Source organism: Tetrao urogallus (genome assembly GCF_951394365.1).
Source record: "Tetrao urogallus genome assembly, chromosome: 15".
Taxonomy (NCBI): domain Eukaryota; kingdom Metazoa; phylum Chordata; class Aves; order Galliformes; family Phasianidae; genus Tetrao; species Tetrao urogallus.
The window spans coordinates 9,013,535-9,031,662 of record NC_136828.1 but is presented as its reverse complement, the minus strand read 5'-3'; the positions used below and the strand labels follow the sequence as shown (position 1 = coordinate 9,031,662).

The 18,128-nt window shown below is 43.2% G+C and overlaps 1 protein-coding gene across 1 annotated transcript; it reads left to right on the top strand.

Moving 5' to 3' along the window:
* Window positions 1–5,931: 5,931 nt before the first annotated feature.
* Window positions 5,932–16,788, top strand: CIAO3 (cytosolic iron-sulfur assembly component 3; the record flags this gene model as incomplete). The annotated part of the gene is made up of 11 exons (XM_079542889.1): window positions 5,932–5,997; window positions 6,665–6,760; window positions 7,986–8,129; window positions 8,459–8,600; window positions 8,910–9,044; window positions 9,472–9,590; window positions 10,651–10,780; window positions 10,999–11,071; window positions 14,201–14,338; window positions 15,355–15,512; window positions 16,550–16,788. 11 exons carry the CDS (start codon window positions 5,932–5,934, stop codon window positions 16,786–16,788), a joined length of 1,440 nt encoding a protein of 479 aa, XP_079399015.1.
* Between the last annotated feature and the right edge of the window lie 1,340 nt (window positions 16,789–18,128).

Genomic DNA, 18,128 nt, shown 5'->3' with positions numbered 1-18,128 from the left:
AAATGCATCATTTTGCAAATAATCAAAGTTCAAAGCAAGAAGCTGCTTCTCCAGGAAATCCAAAAGAAGTCTCCCTGAGACAGATGGAAGATCCTTCAATCAGGTTTCAAATATCATAGCTTTTGGTGTCTTATGCCTTTCAAAAAGTCCACATTGCAAGCAGGCAGCTCACAGAGGAAGGTCAGGTAAGCCCGTGTTGCTGCTGAGTCCTGATCATGCTGCTGGAAGAACTGCAGGTCCAGAAAAGAGTCGATGAAGAAAGCAGCAACATGGCACAACAGGGCTCTGCATCTGCAGCCAGATCCACTGCTTCTCACGGGGGTATCCGAAGGTGAAACGGAAGAACAGGATGGATCTGAAAAGCAGAAAAATCAACAGTGAGCCTCATCAACTGATGAGGAAACCAGGGGAGGGGGCAATGCAGAGTGTCAGGATTTTCTGCTTGTGTTGATCAGGTAATCTGCGTACCTAAAGAGGGTGCCAAGCAACCCCCCCAACGGGGAGAGATGCCAGAGTTCACGAAGGCAAGGAGGAACTTTCATCTATAAACAAACTGTTATTTTTCTTAGCTCTGTTCACAAAGTGGCTGAGCAGAAGCATCAAGTATTTGGCAAAATTCTGATTACTGCAATGAACAAGGCTGGAGCTGATTTATGGCTTTGTATCTGCTCAAGTAAGTGTAAGTAAGAGCTACAGCTTCCTGAAATAGGCTTCTGGCTAGAGGATTTTTGGATGTGATGCCATATTCAGACTGACTTCATAGCACTGGATGCTGGAAACAGCAGTTTGGCCTCCTGCAGGTTTTCCTGCACTTTCTACACACCAGCTTTGCCCAGCCACATCATCACAGTAGCATTAACCATGCGTGGCAGCACAGCTTCGAGATGAGGATAAGATTTGCAGATGGGTGGTCAGACAGAACATCACAGCCACTCACAAAGTGACATCAATCTAGAAAAGTAGATTTGATAATTTGGTAATAACCCTCGTGCTACCCAGAAAAGATGTGGTGCAGGTGCTTCATTCCTATTATCTTAGCAACATGAAGCAATTCAGGCAGCAGCTGTGACTAAGCCAGAATGAGATATTTGCAGCCCACACCTGGCAGACAAGTCTTTCAGGGGATGGAGTCCAGCACGCCCTCAGCTACCACCTCTCCAAAAGCAAAGCTCTCCCTGTCATTAACTTCATTTCCACAACTTGCCCTACGTAAGCCCTGCTCTCCCCACCTTTGATGAACTTCTCTCCCTTTGCAGCCCCTCAGTCACAAACTAATGGGAACACAGAGCATGTAACACAAATGCTGATAAAACTCCCTGTTGGTGCGAAACAGCTTGAGGTCCCATCTCATGTGAGAAGCACAAAACTGAAGGAGATTTCAGTCAGCCCTTGCCCCGTGGTACCAGTGGATGCAGCCCTGCAGACAGAAGTGCCTGCAGCCTGCATTGGCATGTGAGGGGGATTTTAGAGCTCACCTGTACAGTCACTTCTAGGTCAGTGCCATTACTGAGACCTCTCTCCGCCTCTCTTCCTTCTTGCATTCCTCCCTCCCTGCAATCATCCCTCTCCTGAAACTGCAAATAATCCAATGTCTTTATGTCACCTCCTCCTCAAACGCATAAATTTCCCCGCAATAGCAAGTGGGGAATGAATCCTAGTTTTGCATCATGATTTCTTAACACTCACACTGAAGGGTCATGAAAGGAGGGCAGTCAATGAAACCTGCAGAGGGTGGGTAGAAATGGGGCCAGGCCTAAAACATCGTTTGTGCCATGGGAAAATGAGTCAGTGCATTCACAACCCTCTACTCTCCCAGCCTGACAGAGACATCGAGGGCAGCTCAAGTGTTATTCAGCAACACTAAATTGTACAATTGGTCGTCGATGCGTTCCTGCCATGTTAAGCCAGGTGTGGCAGCAGGCAGTAAATCTCTCCCGATCCCATCTCTGCCACGCAGACCACACGCCCTGCTCAGCCCAGTCGCTGCATTTCCCTGTAGCTTTCATGCAGAACTACAGGGGCTTCAGGCTGTCTCAGAAAAGTCAGATCTCCCATTAGGTAGACAGAGCTGGGGAAGCAGAGCCAGGCCAGCAGATACATGCTCACATCACAGACAAACTTCCCATCCAAACATGGGCCCAAGAGCAAGCAAACTGCATGGCAGACCACTACCCTAGGGGGGCTAAGAAGAACATTTGACCATGAGTTTGTACAAGATGTGGTCAGGCTTTCACTAATGTCAGACCAGCGCTGAGCTCATCTGCAAGCCTGCATGGGCTACCACAACTCACAGGGGTCACACAGCCCTACTGTGCACCCAGAACCAGAAAGAGAGGTTTAAGAATGGGAACAACAGAGCACAAAATAAAGTTTGCTGAAGAGAAACCAAAAGGGGCAGTTAAAAAAAAATAAAAATGTTGCAGATGGCATAAAAATTGTAAAAAGACATACTGAAGGCTGAAAGCAAACACATGCTGCCAGGGAAGAAAATCAAACTGCTGTGATAGTACAGAAGGGCAAAGAGGCAACTGGAAGTGAGGAGGTATCTTTCAAATAATTGACGTTTTCTGTTCCTACGTTAGTTGCCTCATGAAAAAGAAAATTGTCAGGACCCAGCAGGGACAACACGATCCAGGTACAAAGAGAGGATATGGAGGCATGCAACTCTAACAGCAAAACTAAATTAATTCTTTTTATCCATGTCCATCACACATAGATACTAATAGAAATCTAAGACATAAGCAGCTTCAAGACCATAAAGGCAGTGCTATGATACAGTCATTGCTTGCACCCAGCTCTTATTTTACCCTCCCTGTACAGATCTCAGACTTACTGGGACTTGGCACACAAAGGAAGACTCCCCCACAACTGAATTAAGCCTCTGAGAAAATTCTCCTCTACTTATCTCACTAAAAATGCAAACAAGGAAACACTACTAAATAAATATCCACACTTGAGAACTGTGATTTCATTGGCATCAAACCAATCACTGCTCTATGGCTTAGTGCTTCCATTGCAGAACAGTCCTGCCTTCGCTCCAGCTGCTCGTGACTAAAACTGCTGCTTCCTACTTGCAGAAAAGAAAGGTAAATTAGGTTAGGTAAGGTTATACACATTTCAGGGAGGGTAAATTGGGGCAGAAAAAGTTATATCATCTGTCTTGTTGATATGTCCATCACTGGATGAGGTCGGAGTTCAGGGAGAGGTTTGCAAACTGGGGAGTCTCAGGGCAGCAGAGAGGAGATCCGAAAGCTGTCCTCCAGCATCCTCATCTCACATCCTTTTTACATGTGGTTTGCCACGATGAGCAAGGAGGTTGAACTGTTACAAGCTGAGATATAGGCGGGGGGTATGAAAAGGACACGTCTTTAGAAAAAACAGAGACATTTATGTTGGTTCCTTAAGACTTCATTTTCAGTTCCCAAAAACATGAGAGATTGTTCCTAGGTTAATCATCACACGGTTTATGGTCTCTGTGGATTTCTTGTAGCAGTAAAAGTGGCCACTGGTTCAGAAAGCAAGTGAACAATACTCTCAGACCTACTAACAGTGCAAGTATAGTTTCTAATCGACAGGGCTGACCCTTATCTTGGTGCAGATCTTCCAAAGAATGCGTAAGCAGGTCACATCCAGCTCTGTGACTGCAGAATTGTGTACCTACTCGTTAAATGTCACCTGGAGAAATTTTTTTTATAAATAAGGCAGTACTTGGTTCAACACGCAACTTGTCTCACTTCTGCTTGCTTAAGCATTCAGTTACAAGCAGGGAACATGTGAAAATAAACATTATTGGCTTTGAGATGGTACTGTGCCCACACCTACAAATTCCAGAGGGGTCAACAAGAACCTGACACTGAAGGTTTGTTTCTGACAGTTCATGCAAGAGCATCAGTGCTCACCTCCAGGCACTAACAGGTCTTCACTCAAGGCTACTTCTGAATTGCAAAGGAGAAGACAAGAAAGCCAGAGGTCTCAGAGACCTGCCTACCTTCACACAGCCCATTCCTTGGCCACCCCAGGAAAAAAACCCAGTCCTGATTTTTCTCCTCCTCCAGTAACTCCACAGTAAACCCTGCTCTGGACACTCAGCACTCCCACTGCACACTATTAAAAGAAGTATCACAGAGACAAACAAAAAGGCAGAGGAGCTGATTAAGAGTGGGGATAAAGAGGCCAAAGAGCACCAAATATTGCTAGCAGCTAGAAGTAAAACTCAGCCATCACATCACCCCTTGCCAGAACTTCACATGAGATTCTGCTTGTTTTCTACCTCCTTCTCTATAATCATTTTTGAGTTGCACAAAGATAAAAACCACATATATCTAACAGTCAAACCTCCTGAATTATAAGCTTAATAAAACTGAAAAAGAAGTACTGTGAAATCTGTTCTTCCTCTTTCTTGGCAAGGTTTCTGTTCATGTTGGTATCGTGACTGGCAGCACTGGAGCAGAAGTGTTTAGCAGTGCCCTAGCCCTGTTTAGCTGGGTACAGAAGTCCTCCTGACAGATCAGCAGCCAGGTTTAAGAAACATGACCAGCTTTAAGGTAACTGACATCGGAAAAGCAGAGTTCAGCAGCGAGGCTCAGAGCTCACACATGGTCCTGGGAGCCCAGCCCAGCCTTGAAAGACTGCTTAGAAAGAACCAGGCTGTTACAACGTTGGGTCTTTGGCCATTAGTTCTGGCTGTACCATGAAACTCACACCATTAAAAGCATTTGGCATCCAGCACTCCAAGAACAGTGCTACTTGTGTCAGCTGCTGTGCCACGTTCTCAATTCTTTCTGTGAACAGGTCCTCCCAAAGCACACACCTTCTACAGCACCAGGTATGAAAGGGTGAGGTGCTGTGGGTATCCAGCAATGCTTCTGCTCCATCCTGCCCTGAAGTACCGTCAGCACTTGGACATCTCTATTATGCACTCAAGTGAAGCAAAAAATAGCTATAATTGTCAGGCACTCCTTACTCTCAAGTACAAAGCAGCTCTGTACTCTATAGCTTCAAGAAAATGGTCTCCTGTATGAGTCAGCTACCTGCTAAAAATCTTTATGTGATTTCAGTTGCTTCCCCTTACAGTGAGGCTGACGCCTTGTGATGTAACACCACAGTCTGACCTCCCTCTCTGCTTTGTATATAGGTAGACATGCACGGGTGCATGCACAGCCACCTACAGATGGTGATGTTACATGCACTCCTAAGAGAGGAGGAATAAAGAGAGAGCCTGCCTGAGGAGAGTCAGAGATCCCGCTCACAAACTGAAAGCCTACCTCAGTTTGTTATGTGACTGACCCTAAGCCCCAGCTCTAAATACTCTTTTGAAGCACTTTCTCCCCACAACAGCACCTTGCTATCACCAGCAAGGAATTTGTTTCAGTTCATAGTAATGTCACACCCCTAGCAGGCAGTGCTTTCTAAACCAGGCTAGGGAAGCTTTAACCCCTTTGTGTCACACGTGTCTGATGAAAAGGCTATACCAAGCGAGACTATCAATAAGCCTGGCTGGACGTCATGTTCACAGCAGCACACCGAGCCACCTGCAGGCGTTTCGCTTGCATCGTTGATTTCCAGGACGGGAGAAATACAGGCTATGAAGCAACATGCCAGAATTTGCACGGCCAACTCAGAGCTTTGTGGGCTCAGGATACCCCACTAGATTTCCTCAAGCAACACCACAGCCCTATCAGCAGCCTTCAGCAATCATTACACCACTGTATCCACTCATGGAAACGAAACTGCGTCCTTCGAAGCACCGAGCTGAGCTCCCACACTGAACCCAGAGCCACAGAACCTGGACGACTCCACGCACGCGCGCTCCTTAGCACGTTTCACGATAGCGCGCTTCGCTTGACGGCAGTGTGGCATCGCGCTTTTACGACAGCGTCGCAGCTCTCTGCCCACCCGCCGGCTGCCGCGCCTCACGGCGGCGCGGCGACGATGGCGTCTCCGTTCAGCGGGGTGCTGCAGCTGACGGACCTGGACGACTACATCGGGCCCTCGCAGGTGGGTGCTCGGGGAGCAAACCAACGCCTGGAGAACCGCGGGGCCAGCCCTAATCTGCTCAAAGATACTGGCAGGGCAAGGGAGCTGCTGGGAGACAAAGCGAGTCGCAGCTGTGGAAATAGGACGAGGAGCCGTAAGGCGCACAAACAATAAAAATGGCACAAAATGCTGCAGCGCCCTTGGGAGTCGATCATAGAACAGTACAAAAATCTGCAGGCAGCCCTTCCGAGGCTGTCAGGGTCGTTCCGACACGACACGGAACTTCATTAGCAATGCTGCATGGCCACGCCTCCATCCGTTGCAATGTGCAGCGAGGAACGGGAGCTCAGCTGTCAGATGTGGGGGGGGATGGCACTGCAGGAGAGCCTGTGTTCCTGTCAGGGCTCCTTAGAACACAGCTCTGTTGTTCAGAAGGGGCGCAGTCACCTCTGGCTTTGGTGTGATGCTGACAAAGTGTTCATTCTGTAAAAAAGGGGTAAGATTCTGCCTTTCTGTTTTCCCTTGGTGGCCGTAGGCACAGTCAGTAGATCCAGCATAATTTAAAGCGGAGCGATGGACATTCACTCGAGAACGACTGCTTGGGTTTGATAATTCTGGTTTATTTTAAACCTGCCTTCCCCATTTCATCGCTCATCTCTTCAACTTCTGCCTTTTATTTCTCTTTTAGGAATGTGTCAAACCTGTAAAGGTGGAAAAAAAGCCTGGGAAAGCAGCAGCTAAGATCAAAATCGAAGCCGATGGGAGCTATTTTCAGATCACTCAGGTATGCCCGACTTTTCTTTACTAGTGTAAAACATCCAGACAGTGCTAATGGATTGTTATGTATTTAAACAGGACACAGCTATTTAAGGACCGAGATGTGAGAATGCTGATGACAACAGCAACATTTGTTACAAACCTTTTTTTTCCAAAGTCTACCTTTTAAATTATTAGGTTTTGTAAGTCAGTTTTGTTACATGCTCCGAGTCACTGACATTGATTACTAGTGGGTTTTATTCTAAGAGCAGATAAGCTGAGAATTCTTGTTTTGCTATCCTACATTATTTGAGACAATGTCCTTTCTTACTGCATGATTTCATACAGTGAAGTCCTTACTCAAAAAAAGAGATTAAATTAAATACCCTTAACTTTTTCTCTCATTTTTTTTTATATTATACTTTAAAATTTGTTAAACACCATGCAGAATTTGTAAGCTAATATTTTCCTGTTTACCCAGAAAAGATCACAGAATCACAGATTAGAAAGCATCACACACACTGATACTTTGCCATACAGTTTTCCCTCTGCAAGTTTCGCACGCACCAAAATTACATTCAGCATCAATTGAGAATAGTAACACATTTGTAATCCGGTTGCACGATCTCTTTAGAAGGAGAGAAACTCAAGATTCCTGTGGAGAAATGGTTGCAGTATTCAATAGTATAAGCAGCATCTGATAGGGGTGGCAAAGCTGGCGTGCTCTCTGCTATGCAGAGTTCAGTGCATGCTGGAGGTTGGTGCTTCAAGGCTTAGGAACTGTGGTTTACAGTTGTGTGGTTAAAACTGCAGCTGCAATCTGTAGCAAGAAGGGCCGTATTTGCACCTGGGAAAGAATAATGCCAGTATTCTGAAGCAGCATCAGCCCACCTGATAGCAGAAATGATTGTGGCCAGAGCAACTGTTCTATTCTTAATAGAAAAAAAACAAGTTATTGCTCTTGCTCTTGCTAAAGTTTTCCTAAAGCTTCTCAACATATTTGCTTAGGCATGCCAAGAAATTCCATGAAGAATGGAATTCTTCCTTCTTTGTAGAATCTTCTTTCTTTGAAGAAATCTTTGAAAGATGCCTGTCTTCCTCCTTGTCTTACTAAAAAAAAATACTTCTGCTCTTGATAAGCCAGGAGGGCAAAGAGGACAATATCTGTTACTAAACACAGTAAAGATGAGAAACTGCTACCCTGCTCAATTCTGTACTGTGACCAAAACTGTGTCTCATCTGTTTCTTCCCAGGATGGAGGAGCACAGAAACTGGAGAAGGCTAAAATTACTCTGAACGACTGTTTAGCTTGCAGTGGCTGCATTACATCAGCAGAAAGTGTCTTAATCACTCAACAGAGCCATGAAGAGTTCTACAAAACTCTATCTTTTAACAAGGTAGGTGATGAGACAGGGGTAGGTATGCTGCAGAATTAATAGATGTTAATCTAGGTGTGATGCATCTGCAGAAGCACACATTGCAGCTGTACACATAAAATCTGAATACACTCTCAGTACAGAATAGATTTTTTTCTAAGTTCTAAAAAGTTGTCATAGGTTTGGAAATAGCTTTTTAACATAGTAGGTTACTGTATTAGAAACTTGGGAGTAATACTGGGAGATATTTGCTGAAGTTCTAGCATGCTGCACTGCTGCATGTGCTGTATTAATACTGTCTGAACAGCTCTTTTCTATTTTATTTTTTTATTTTGTATTTTTTTTTTAAGACTGCAGCTCCCAGTGAACAGAAGTTGGTGGTGGTTTCTGTTTCACCACAGTCCAGGGCTTCATTAGCTGCAAAATGTAAAATGAGTGTTCTGGAAACAGCAAAGAAGTTGACTGCGTTCTTAAAGAGTCAAGGCAAGTGCTGTATTGTGCCCTACCATCACAGAGGGGACTGCTGGCTGTACATCAGGCACAGCTTTTATGAGCTCACCAAGGATATGAATTAAACACAAACTTTGTGCAGCTTCAGTCACAAAATAAACTTGGAGTAATGGAGGAAAGGAGCTTTAAATTATTCTCATGCCTCCTACGACTTCTGCTCTTGTCTTACTGTGCTGATGTGCTGGGGAAAACGGTTCACTCTCAAGCACAGGTTGATAGCTGTGAATAGGAGGTGTAGCTTGCTGCTTGTATCTTCTTTGTGAACTTTAGTATGCATGCTGTACCACTTAGGTGTGCACTACGTATTTGACACAACTTTCTCAAGAAACTTCAGCCTGCTGGAGAGCCAAAAAGAGTTTGTAAAACGCTTTCGAAAGCAATCTGAAGACAAAAAGGCTTTGCCAATGCTAGCTTCTGCCTGTCCAGGTAGGAAATAGTAGTACATAATATATATGTATATAATATAACATTGTATATACATGCAATAGGAAAAAGTAGTACAAAATTAGTTACAGGACTAATAAGATGTCATTCTAGTAATACACCCATACAAGAATTCAGAAAGCTACTCAGAAAAGTTCATATGGATTAATTTGCTTAAAATATTACTCTTTACAAAGAGATCTTGCTGTTAATAGTGGTAATGGTCCATAGAAATACCTACTGATCTCTATAAATGGAATTGTTACACCTCTTTGCCTTTTGTACTGAGTCTGAAAATGGTTATGAATGGGTGGCGAGGCTGGGGTTGGCTTTGGGCAGAGTGAAGGGGTGCTTGTTATTTATATATACATCTTTTTATGTATATTTATATTTATTGATTGCAACTATTTGCTAATTGTTCTCTTTTCAGGTTGGATCTGCTATGCAGAGAAAACCCATGGCAGTTTCATCATTCCTTACATCAGCACCACTAAGTCTCCACAGCAGATCATGGGCTCCTTGATAAAGGGCCATTTTGCAGAGCAGCAGGTAAGGTGTATTGAACACAACTGATACATTTTCTTGTACTGTTTACATTAAAGATTGAAGATAATTTGGTTTTATCTTGCAAATTGCCAGCAAAGGCACTCTCACTTCTGTGATTCCTATGGAGAAACTTGCAACTGGGACAGCAGCACTAAGTTCACGCTTCATGGATTACTTAAAATCTCTGTATCTTATTCTGAAAGTCTAAGGAATCTGATTTTTCATGATTCTTGTGCTTATATCTCACTTGTTTCTGTGTGTTTTTTTTTTCCTGCTGTCCAAGGCTGTGAACAAGTTAAAATAAATTATCCCAAAATGAAACTTGGGTCAGTGCGTACGTGCAGATCATGTCTTGTCTAAAAATTGCTTGCTCTTTCCCAACTTTGTGTTCTTTCAGTTTTACTTAGTTCTGTTCTCACTCTTTAACCTCTGGAATCTTTCCAAGTGCAAATTCGGTGCTTAAAGTCTAGTGCTATAGCCCAGAGTTGTCCAGCAGCAAACTTAAGCACCATGTATGCTTGTATGATTTATTGTCCATTAATGAGCACTGGCTTAACAGTTGCATTAAACAAATGCTGACACATGCATGCTTATTACAAAAATTGGCAGCTGTTAAGAATATTTGGCACAAGATAGTGAAACAATAGCCTTGAGTCAATGACATATTTCCTCAGTTTGTACTTATTTTGCTGGATGGCCATAAGGATTTTGTCCAACTTCTGATTGTTTCTTAGTTGCTGATGCAGGGGCTGCATCTTAGTTAGCATGGAAGAAACGTGTCATCTAACTGAACAGTTAGGATTTCTTCACTGATTGATTTTGGATCATGTGCACTAGGAAAAGTGGGGTGGAAAGACCATGGGAGACCTTACTGTTGTCATTTTCTATGGACTAGAATTGGGTTCTATGAGAGAAAAAATGTATTTTTTCATGTTCAGTAATAAAGGACAGTATTTCCAGAAGCATGGCACTGTTAGTTTCATCATCCTCATTTATACTTGGAAAACACCTCCCACAAGACAGTTTTGATATTGACCAATGCAACTGCTTTGTCTTTTTCCAGCACTTAACACCTGATAAGATATACCACGTAACAGTGATGCCCTGCTATGACAAGAAGCTGGAGGCTTCAAGGCCAGACTTCTTCAACCAAGAGTTCCAGACCCGCGATGTGGATTGTGTGATCACCACAGGTAGGCAGAGCCAGAGGCAGCCTAGATCATTTCTGGACTGGTTTTAATGATCCTTTGTCAGTGATGGATGTAATGCATGGATAGTGCTCTATAATTAATCTCCAGAAACGCCACTCACGTCGTGGTACAGAGTTTATATGCAGGCTTAGATACTGATCTGTGGATTTCATTTTTTTAATCTCCAAAATAAGCTTTTTGTACCTGTGGTTCTGTTTTAGGAGAAGTGCTGAAGTTGTTGGAACAAGAAAAAGTGTCTCTCTCAGATGTAGATCCTGCTCCTTTGGATACCATGTAAGAAATCTCATTTGCACCTTCAAGCATGTTCATTTCCATCCAGTATCCATATCAAGTTCAGCAGAATTCACTTCCTACTACTATTTTACTACACATAAGGCTGCATGTGTTGGCATTTTATGGTCTTTTTTTTGTCAGTAATTTCAAATCACTACAGCTGTGCATTAAGTACATTAGCTACAGAATACAATGAACCTGTAACTATTTGCTGGATCCTAGCGGTCCAGGGATTAGCAGTTCTTACTCTAAATAATCAGAACTGTAAAACTGCTCTGTAAGAGTATGATTGCAAAATGATTATGTAGAGAAGTACAAACTGTATCACAATCATTTACTGTTACAGTATAGCAGGTGGAACCCCCATAAATTCTAACTGCAAACTTAGAAACATGGAGGAGTGTAGATCAGTGATACAAGTGTGCTGTAACAAAGCCTGTTACAGGGCTGTACTCAGTTTGCTTATATTCCTTCATTATCTGAGCTACTGTAAAGATTGAAGCAAAATATTCAGGTCACAACTCATCTGAAGGAGTCTTTGTGAAAACATGAGAACTTGAACATGTGCAAACCAGATGAGACTTCAGTTGCATTAACTGAAAGCTAACATCTGGTTAAGTGATGACTGCAAAGATCTGAGAGCCTGGAGAAATATTGAAATCAGATTTTAGCCCTCTGAATTGACATTCAGTAGTGGCTCCACACTGATCACTAAATCAAAGCATTCTCTTTCTAAGAAATGTCTTTGTAGCACTTTATTATCATAAAAAAGAGAAAGGCTACATACGTAGCAACCTTTATATAGTTTTAACAGTTACTGACAACCTGGTTCAAGTCTACTGCTCAGAGTTTTCAGAAGGGATTTTGATAGCCCAGATATGCAGCAGATAGCACACGCACAGGACGTGACAGTGGTCTGACAGCTGTCTCCCTTGGCAGATGTGACACTGTGGTTTATTTCTAAATAGGGCTTAATTTTTTTCCCAGTCCTGAGTGCAACTGGCAGCCTTTGCTGAGGAGATGCCTGATTAGCACGTGTATGTTCCCAGAACCATAAGCAGAAGTGTCCTTACACGAGGCCTGTTTCATAGTTCTGCTTTCATTGTTTTCAGCATTGGTCACACTTCTTGGTGTATGCCTGTAAGGTGTTCTGCTGGCACAGATGTATTTATATGTTCTGAGGTTATGAATCCTTCCAGTATTGTCTTTTTCTAAAATGGTTTGTGCACAGATTCCTTTCACATCTAAGAATTATCCTCCACTGTAATAAAGGTCTGCATGGCCGTGTCCCAAAAAGTCAACTTCAGCAGTTGCCCACATAAATAAGCATTTTATTCTACCTGCTTTATTGTTATACTGCGAGCAGAAAATCAGGGAGATTATAAAAACATTCTGAAGTGTTTGGACTCAGTTAGGAAATAACATTATGGAAGTGTCAGTTATAAGATAGAACAAAATGTCTAATTACTTGATAAAAATCTCTGGCTAACTTCTTAGGAGTACATTGTGAGGGCAGTAGCTCATGCTCGTGGTGATAAAGCGCCTCTGTAACCTTTTGCTAGCTTTAACTTACTCAGTTTATAAGCAGTAAATTGACTGCCTATAAACAGCACGTATTCCTCAGAACTTGGAGCACTAACATAAGCAGTCCAATGGCTGTTGTTCTGCTTTATCCTCCAGCACGTGGAAAAGCCCATTGAGAGGTTATTACATTTGGCAGCGAGCATGAGATGAAGTGCCAGAAATCCCAGGACTTTTGCTGTTATAACTGCTTGCTTCAGGCCAGCACTGATGCTTACTGGCAACCTCTTTTCAAGAGAGTTGCAGTACGTGAGGCCAGACACACTGAAATGTTTCATTAATGAAGCTCAGTTCCTGTAAACAAGATCAAATTAAAAATAGTTTCTGAATGCCCTCACAGGCTAACGTGTTGCCTTCTGCAGTTTTTCTAAAGCTGAGATTTTATCTGCAAGAGGCAGCATCTTCCATTTGACTTGAAGCTATTTGGCCTGCATTCAAGTGTTTTCCCTTCTGCAGCTGTTAGTAGGAAAATGCAAGTGTCACTGCCTGATGAGCACTTAGAAGCATATCCCTCATCTTATTATTCTCTCATAACAAAAGCTATTGTTGTAGCTTCCATCTGGTAAGCTGTTTTCAAGAAACACTATCTCGACCTCTGAATACTTGGTTGTGTTTTGGCAAATCAGTGGGATGGAATTATTTGTGCAGAACTTGAACATGTAGGTTCTGTTATTACACGAGCGTGGCTGTACAACACCAGCAGTGTGCTGAACTTGAAGCAGGGTCCTGCTGAGGACAACCATGTACAGGGCAAATGCCCTGGCATTGTGAGGTTTGTTCATCTGTACACTAACTTTAACCACATGAAACCACAGCAAATAAGGTTTCATCTCTGTGCTTGGAATTGCAGCACCAGAATCTTCCAGAAGTGTTCTCTCCTGTCCTGGCAACCACATATAAGTACCTGGTTCAGTAATGAGCTCAGCTTTTGTTGGTGCTGCAAAAAAGACTTCAGGACTGCTGAAATGTCTCCTGATGACTTCTCTCTGATTGTGTTTTCCAAGGGAGGCATAGGCCACACAGGTCCATACCATCATCATTTCCCTCCTTCCATTTCCAAGTATAATCTAAGCTGTTCGTAGAGCCACTGAACAGTAAACTAACAAAAAATGTTGATTTGAGACTTCTCAAGCAATTGCCCTCTAACTCAAATGTTCCCAAATATTTTTGGTGTGTGAAGATTAAGTTGGCAGCAGGGTCAGATCCAGTGAGGGTGTTTCCACAGAGTTTGACCCAAAGAACATTAGACAGCATAGGGTTAAACCACAGAGCCTGAGACCATAAATAATCCGTTCCCAGGAGAAAGGGAAAGGGCTGAAGCTCAGAGAGAGCTGGTGCCTGGCTTGTTCTGCTGCTTTTGAATTCCCTGGATGAATAACTCCACTATCAAAAGTCCCACAAGACTCGCAACATCGTGTTTCTATTAGTAGTACTGAAGATATTTTGGCACTGAGCTAATGAAGCTTCTCTTCGTGTGAAGGAGCAATGGGCTTCGTGCTGTCTGTTCCATTGAATCACTAAAACCACTTCTTTCTTCCCTTTCCCCAGGTTTAATAGTGCCACAGAGGAGGAACTCACTGGCCACTCGGGAGGTGGCTCTGGTGGCTATTTGGAGCACATATACAAGTATGCAGCCAAGGAACTCTTTGGCATTGAAGTGGATACAATTCAGTACAAGCCTTTAAAGTATGAAGTTTAAAGCTTTTACAAGTACTATTTTTTTTTTCTTATTGCAATTCTTTTTATGCTGCTATCTTTCAGAGGGCTTCACTTTCTTTGCTTAGTTACACGTTTTCCTTTGAGGCATGGGAATCAGCTTCCCACTCCCACAGTTGCTGAGCCATAAATCAGCCAGCACTCCGTGCAGCCTGGCCTTTGGAGACTCTGAGCCCCTTCACCACCCACACACTTTTGGACTGATAGATTTTCCCAGTATCAAGTTGCAGACCACTTCCAGAGCAATTTAGAAGACAGAGCACATAGGGATCTCAGTTGTCTCACCTGCAATCAGACTGATAAAAGAGCTTTGTTACTAATCTAGAGATCACAGAACAAAAATCTCGTGTCAGGACTTTGGAGCTGTGCTGTAACTGTTGTGGTTAAGATAGAAAATCACTTAAGTTTGGGTACAGAGGCCAAAAAGCTGCAATTCCTGCTAGCTTCCCAGATCTTAACGTACCATTTGTAATGAGTTGTATCCTTGATAAGCATTATTAATGGTTAAAATTCTCTGGTGTACAAAACAGTCCCTCACAGTCTCAATACAAAATAGTAAAAGTCAAATTACTTTTATCAAGAACAGGCATCCCCATTAGTGTTAGGAATCTGGAAGTCTTCAGCGGTCATTTGCTCCCTAGTTTCATGATCCACTGCAATTTAAGAGCTTCCTTCAGTGCACTCACTGACATACAGGCCAGCTGAGGTGGCCTGTCACAATGAAACCTTAGTTCAGTCTAATTTGCTTAGGTTGTAAGGATTTATTCAACGCAAGTGTTCAATAAACTCAGTTCAGTGGGTGCTCAAACAGGAAAAGCCTGAAAAGGATTTGTAAGCTGGTTCCTTCATCTGTTTTGTTTGGGTGGCAAAGAACGAGGACAACTTTCCTGAGTAAGGATTCACAAAGAACTTCATTTCAACACAGGGTTCTTTGAAGTTTATATAGAAGCTAATTTGGATAAGACATTTTCTCTCTTCTTCCTCAGAAACAAGGACTTCCAAGAGGTGACACTGGAGAAGGATGGAGCAGTTCTGCTCCAGTTTGCTCTGGCATACGGGTTTCGAAACATACAAAACTTAGTGCAGAAGTTGAAGCGGGGGAAGTCACCCTATCACTACGTGGAAGTCATGGCCTGCCCATCAGGTGAGACTGCATAGAGACTTCCATGTTCCAGCCCGTAGGAATCACACAAAATTATAACTAAAATATAAGAAACAGTGACAGCTTCTCTTGTTCTTGATACTGTGGCAAGGCCTTCAAACACCTTGGCACGTGATAGTCACAGCATCAGAGTTCAAAGCAGCATGCATGTTTTCCTAACTGGAAGCTAGCAATTCTTCAGGATTTAAGTAATTACAGTTAAGTTCCATGTTGAAACTTCACAGGTAGTTCTTTTAAAGAAGCCCTCCTGACTTTAAGCTCTACAGTACATCAAGACATTCATCCTCCAAAACTGCACAAGTGTTACACTTCCAGAGAATGCTGCTTGTAGTTGGTGGAGGTCTTTCTTGCCATCCCTAATCTGCTTCTTGCAAGATCTCCATTTTTCCCCTTCAGGTTCTTTTTGAATCTATGAGTAAAGAGTATGCAGAGTTCTAACCTAGCCTGAAGCAATGCTGAGCTGCCACTCTTGGCTATCTGCAAACATCTGCTCTATTCCAGAGGGCCCATGCTACTTCCTACCTAGAAGGCTGCTCAGCACCAAGAAGTTAAGCATTGCTTAAGGCTTCCACGCACTGTGCAGTCCAACACTTACATCACACCTACAGCACAAGAACAAATTCAGAACACGTCCTAAGGATGTTTGTCTTACCTTCAGTTGAGGCTGCAGGGCTGTTCTCACCTAGCTGCTATTCTGGGCTCTTTTTTCACAGAAAGAGAAAGAACCAGCCCTCCCTACATCTTATCTTTCTTTCACTGGCATTTCCCAGGATGCCCCGAGCCCTCTGTCACAGCTGGGCTGAATTAGCATTGGTCACACCAGGCCAATGATCTCCCCTCTGGGGCTGCTACCTGCCCTGCTGGTGTTAGATTGCTGGGGAATAAACCACAATTACAGTGGTGTTTTCATTTCTGTTCACAGGTGAAAAGTCAGTTGGTAATTTAATTTTTTTTTTTTTTAGTTTTTCCTGATAACTAATTTGTAAAACTGTGATGTTTCCCCACTTTGTTGTACTTAGGTTGTTTAAATGGAGGCGGCCAGATCAAAGTGGAAGGTGAACCTAGCAAGGACTGGCTTCAGCAAGTTGAGAAGCTGTATGAGTCTCTTAAGACTGAAATTCCAGAGGAGAACCGGACTGTAACTGCGCTGTATGAGCAGTGGCTGGGTGGCACTGAGTCTGAAAAGGCAGGGAAAGCTCTGCATACAGAATACCATGCCGTGGAAAAAGCAAGCACTGGATTTAACATCAAGTGGTGAAGGCTGATGCTGGAAGCAGACTGTGAAGCCTGAATATTCTTAGTGCCTTTTAAGTTGATTCTATTTAGGATTCTCAAGAGACAGCCACAGTTCTGTGCCATCGTTTCTGTGCCATCACTGAGGAATTGCAGTTTCTCACTCTCAGTCAGGGAGAAGGTAATGTGCATACAGACAGGCAGCGTTAATTCCTCAAGCTTTATGACAACTGAAGTGATACGAATAAAAACTAAACAGTGATTAAAATTTGTTAAAAGAAGCACTAATGTATTTTAGGACTAAATCTGCACTCCCTTTGCAATCCTATTGCTCCCAGAACTGATGGATTTAAGGTACTGAAGGACTAAGTTTGGACATTCTCCTTTAGTTACAAATGATCTAATTAGACCTTGGGCTCTGTGTTTCTGTGTCACTGCCCCTGACTGGATGCCCTTGAAGCACAGCTGCAGCATCTTTGCACTGTCAGAGTGGTGAGCCCCAGCAGCCTGCAGTTGTGAGAGCAACATTAGCTCCAGGGCTGCTGAAACGTGACTTGAAAGAATGCTTAAAAAAAAAACAAAAAGCCATCTACATCTACCCTGGCTCTAAGTCAGTTACCGATTAATAATATCCTTAGAATCAGAGAAAGCCATTTTTACATCCTATCAAATGAGAATGGCTGGCCAGTTTTCTTTTTGACCAGTTTTCTTTGGTGTCTCTGGAAGGTGTCAATTTGTAAACGTTAACAGAAGACTGAAGGATGTAAGCATTACTGCAGGTGATCACCAGAACAATCCAAGTGGTTAGCAAAAGTACACCTGATTTAAAGCTGTGTGCTGTAATGCCTTGCCAGGTGACCTGGATGCAAATAATTCACTGTGAGATTATGTGTGCTTGTCTCACTGTCTGTATTTCTACATATGGATATTTCCTGAACTATTTATGAGTTCTGTGTAATTGCTTTTGTCTACTGAATCTGACTGTCAGGTTTCACAAAGTGGCAGAGTGCATAGGAAAGTGGCAGTGGGAGATTTGCAGCTGTACCTTAATTCAGGGTGAAGGGATGCTGGCAGATGTGGAACCACCTTGTGCCCGCTGCAGCTGCAAGTGAGTACTAGCATAAAAATCCCATTCTCACTTAATATTTCTCCTTTTCCCAGTTACTGCTATGTGGGGAAGAACGACTGCAGGAAGTAAAATGGATGAAAACACAAAGCAGCCACTTTGCTTTGCTCTTTCAGAACAGACATGGAGCTGGTTACTGCACGTAGCCCAGACTCAAACCTTGGCCAGGCCCTCTTCAGAGATAACCCTCACTGTTCCTGCAGACCTTGTGCTTAGGGCTGTCAAGAAGCAAAACTGTC